Genomic DNA, 2,809 nt, shown 5'->3' with positions numbered 1-2,809 from the left:
TCAACCTGGAATGCAAGATAATTTCAGGAAAAGGATAACTATCACGTAAATCTCAGATTGTTTTGGGAAAAGGATAATCATTATGTAAATTTTGGATTATTTTGGGAAAAAGATAGCGACGTGAATAAGTTTTGGATTATTTAAAGAATTAAATAACGATAACGTGAAAATCTGAATAAAAGGAAAAAGTATGTCATCTTTCTATAAAAAGTGATCCTTTTCCGACATCCAAGGTACATGCACACATACGTCTAAAGCCTAACATTTCTCTTTTCCTTCTCCATCCTCTAACTTAGGCATCGAAATAGCTACGTCGAGAACCCCTTGTCGTCATTCTAAGTTTTTTTTCTTCTTATTTGCTACCGTTCAAGCTTTTAGAACCACATCATCATAGTTGTTATCAAACAATTGACGATTAAGTTGGCAACAAAGTAAACTCATTCACTCATCGACACTCGTGGATAAGATCAATAAGATATATAGGCCACATAGACCAGTAAAAACTTTTAGCTTAGAAATTTCTCAACTTATAGCTTGGTTTTTTTTTTGTTGGGCTGTGATACAACGGTTGGTTCGAGTTAAAATGTAATTCAAATTTTACATCATTTATTCAGATTAATTTGACAGATGATGGATTTCCACTAGTCACAGTAGATCACCGTAAATAAGAGAAACACAATCTGAGGTTGGATCTTCTCTCCTTCAACAAAATATTACACACAGGGAAGAACTAGGTTTTTTTTTTCTTCTTTTCATTAATATATATTTTTAGTGATATTTTAATACTAGTGGCCTGTGTTCCTAGCGTTGGGCTGTTGCATTTGCACTAGTAGAGTTCGCCGCCGGCATCTCATCCCCATCTGCCGGCGCCTTCTCTTTGTCTTTCCCCATCGCGAACAAGTTCTCAATGTCCTCCAGCGTTCTCCCTCTCGTTTCCGGCAAGCAGGTGAAGAAGAAAACCCACGCGACCGCCGCGACGCCGGCGTACAGGAAAAAACTTCCTCCGATGGTGATGGCCTTGTACAGCGAGATGAAGGTCATGGTGATGATGCCGCTGGTCACCCGGTTGACCGCCACCGCGATGCTGGCGCCCTGCGCCCGCACTCGCAGCGGCAAGATCTCCGACCCGTACACCCATGTGATGGGCCCCATCCCGATGGAGAAGAACGCCACGTAGGTGAGGATCGACGCAACGCACAGCCCCACCGCGGCCTCCCGGCCGTGATCCACCAACGTCAGCCCGATGCCGAGCCCCAGCAGGGAGAACAACATCCCGCCGGTGCTTCCCAGCAATAGTGGCCTCCGCCCCACCCTGTCCAGCAGGAAGGTCGCCACCAAGATGAAGAGCGTCTTGGTGAACCCCACTGCCACCGTCGTCTCCAGCAGCTTGTTTTTCTCGCGGATTCCCGCCTTCTCGAACACCCGCGGGCTGTAGAGCACCACCGAGTCGATCCCTGATGCCTGCTGAAAGAAGTGGATCCCTACCGCCGTCAGAAGCATCCTTCTCACCGCTGGCGTCGGCCGCAGCAGCAACTCTTTCCACACCGCCTTCTCCAGGTCGGCGCTGCCCCTGTGGACGGTGCAATCGTCGTCGCACTCGGCGGGAATGCCAGCGGCGGCCTTGATCTCCTCGAGGCGGAGCCTCGCCTCGTCGGGGGTATCGGAGATCATCTTGAGGACGCGGCTGGCCTCGCGGAGGCGGCCGCGCAAGACGAGCCAGCGGGGGGACTCGGGCATCGCGAGCACCCCGACGGTGAGGAAAACAGAGGGGATGGCGCCAACGCCGAGCATGAATCGCCACCCGATGGAGGTCCGAAGATGAGAGAAGGCGAAGTTGGAGACGTAGCCGAGGAGGATGCCGATGTTGATGAAGACTTCCGGGAAGGAGGTGAGGAAGCCGCGGGAGGAGGCAGGCGCCACCTCGACGGTGTAAACAGGGGCGATCATAAGAGCGTATCCGACGCCGATGCCAGCCACGAACCGCCCTACCATAAGGAATACGTAGCCCGTGGCGAAACCCATGAGGAGGGCGCCGGCGAAGAAAAAGCCAGCGGCAAGCACGATAGTGTACCGGCGTCCAATCCAATCGGAGGTGAATCCGGCGGCATAAGAACCCACCAGCGAATAGAGATTCAGGATACCCAGCAGAATCTCAATCTGCGTGTCAGTGATCTTGAGATCCTCCTTTATGAATATCGCCGCGCCACTCATCACTCCAATATCTTTAAACAGTCGATTTTTAAATTTCATCAAATTATAACGTTAGATCGACGAATGTATGTGTGTATATATATATATTACCATAACCCAAGATTATCGACGTCATGGAGGCGAGCAAGGCACAGGCGACGGCGAAGCGCTTGTTCCGGGGATTCGCCGGCGCCGCCGGGGCATCAGAAGCCATTTCATTGTTGGCTACTACTTCCTGGTCCGCCATGATTAATATATTTCTCTGTTCGTTCGATTATCCAAAATGAGAGAGTTCCAATGATGTGATTATTGCTCCAATCGAGGGGGATTAAATAGGCGTATTACGACACTAAGCATTTGGTTAAATATTGCTTTTGATAGCCTATAAAGATCAACATTCAGTTAAAATCAAACGAATTTGTTAAAATTAAACTAATCGGAAAAATAGATAAATTGAACTGACAAAAAAAAATTAGTTAATTCTATCAATAACTAAATTAATTATTTTTTAAAAAATATTAAATATTTTAAATAAAAGATTAATTGGTTTAATAAACATTTTTAAAAAATCTTAATATTTTTAAATTTTTATTATTTAATAAAAAATTAATTTGGTCAT

General features: G+C 46.8%; 1 protein-coding gene across 1 annotated transcript; it reads right to left on the bottom strand.

Annotated features, from left to right (window-relative positions):
- Positions 1–801: 801 nt before the first annotated feature.
- Positions 802–2,395, bottom strand: LOC122033950 (polyol transporter 5-like). The gene is made up of 2 exons (XM_042593094.1): positions 2,302–2,395; positions 802–2,222 (listed from the first exon to the last, which is right to left on the bottom strand). The coding sequence occupies exons 1-2, from the start codon at positions 2,324–2,326 to the stop codon at positions 802–804; spliced, it is 1,446 nt and encodes a 481-aa protein (XP_042449028.1). The 5' UTR covers positions 2,327–2,395.
- Positions 2,396–2,809: the final 414 nt, after the last annotated feature.

Source organism: Zingiber officinale, chromosome 11B (assembly GCF_018446385.1).
Source record: "Zingiber officinale cultivar Zhangliang chromosome 11B, Zo_v1.1, whole genome shotgun sequence".
In the NCBI taxonomy this organism is placed as follows: domain Eukaryota; kingdom Viridiplantae; phylum Streptophyta; class Magnoliopsida; order Zingiberales; family Zingiberaceae; genus Zingiber; species Zingiber officinale.
The sequence above is the reverse complement of the archived record's forward strand: the minus strand, read 5'-3'. Positions and strand labels throughout refer to the sequence as shown.

Excerpts from the sequence above, each read along its gene's own strand:
- LOC122033950 (XM_042593094.1), bottom strand. The coding sequence starts at position 2,326 with ATGACGTCGATAATCTTGGGTTATG. Across the intron at positions 2,223-2,301 it reads GTCGATAATCTTGGGTTATG|ATATTGGAGTGATGAGTGGC; the intron begins GTAATATATATA and ends GACTGTTTAAAG.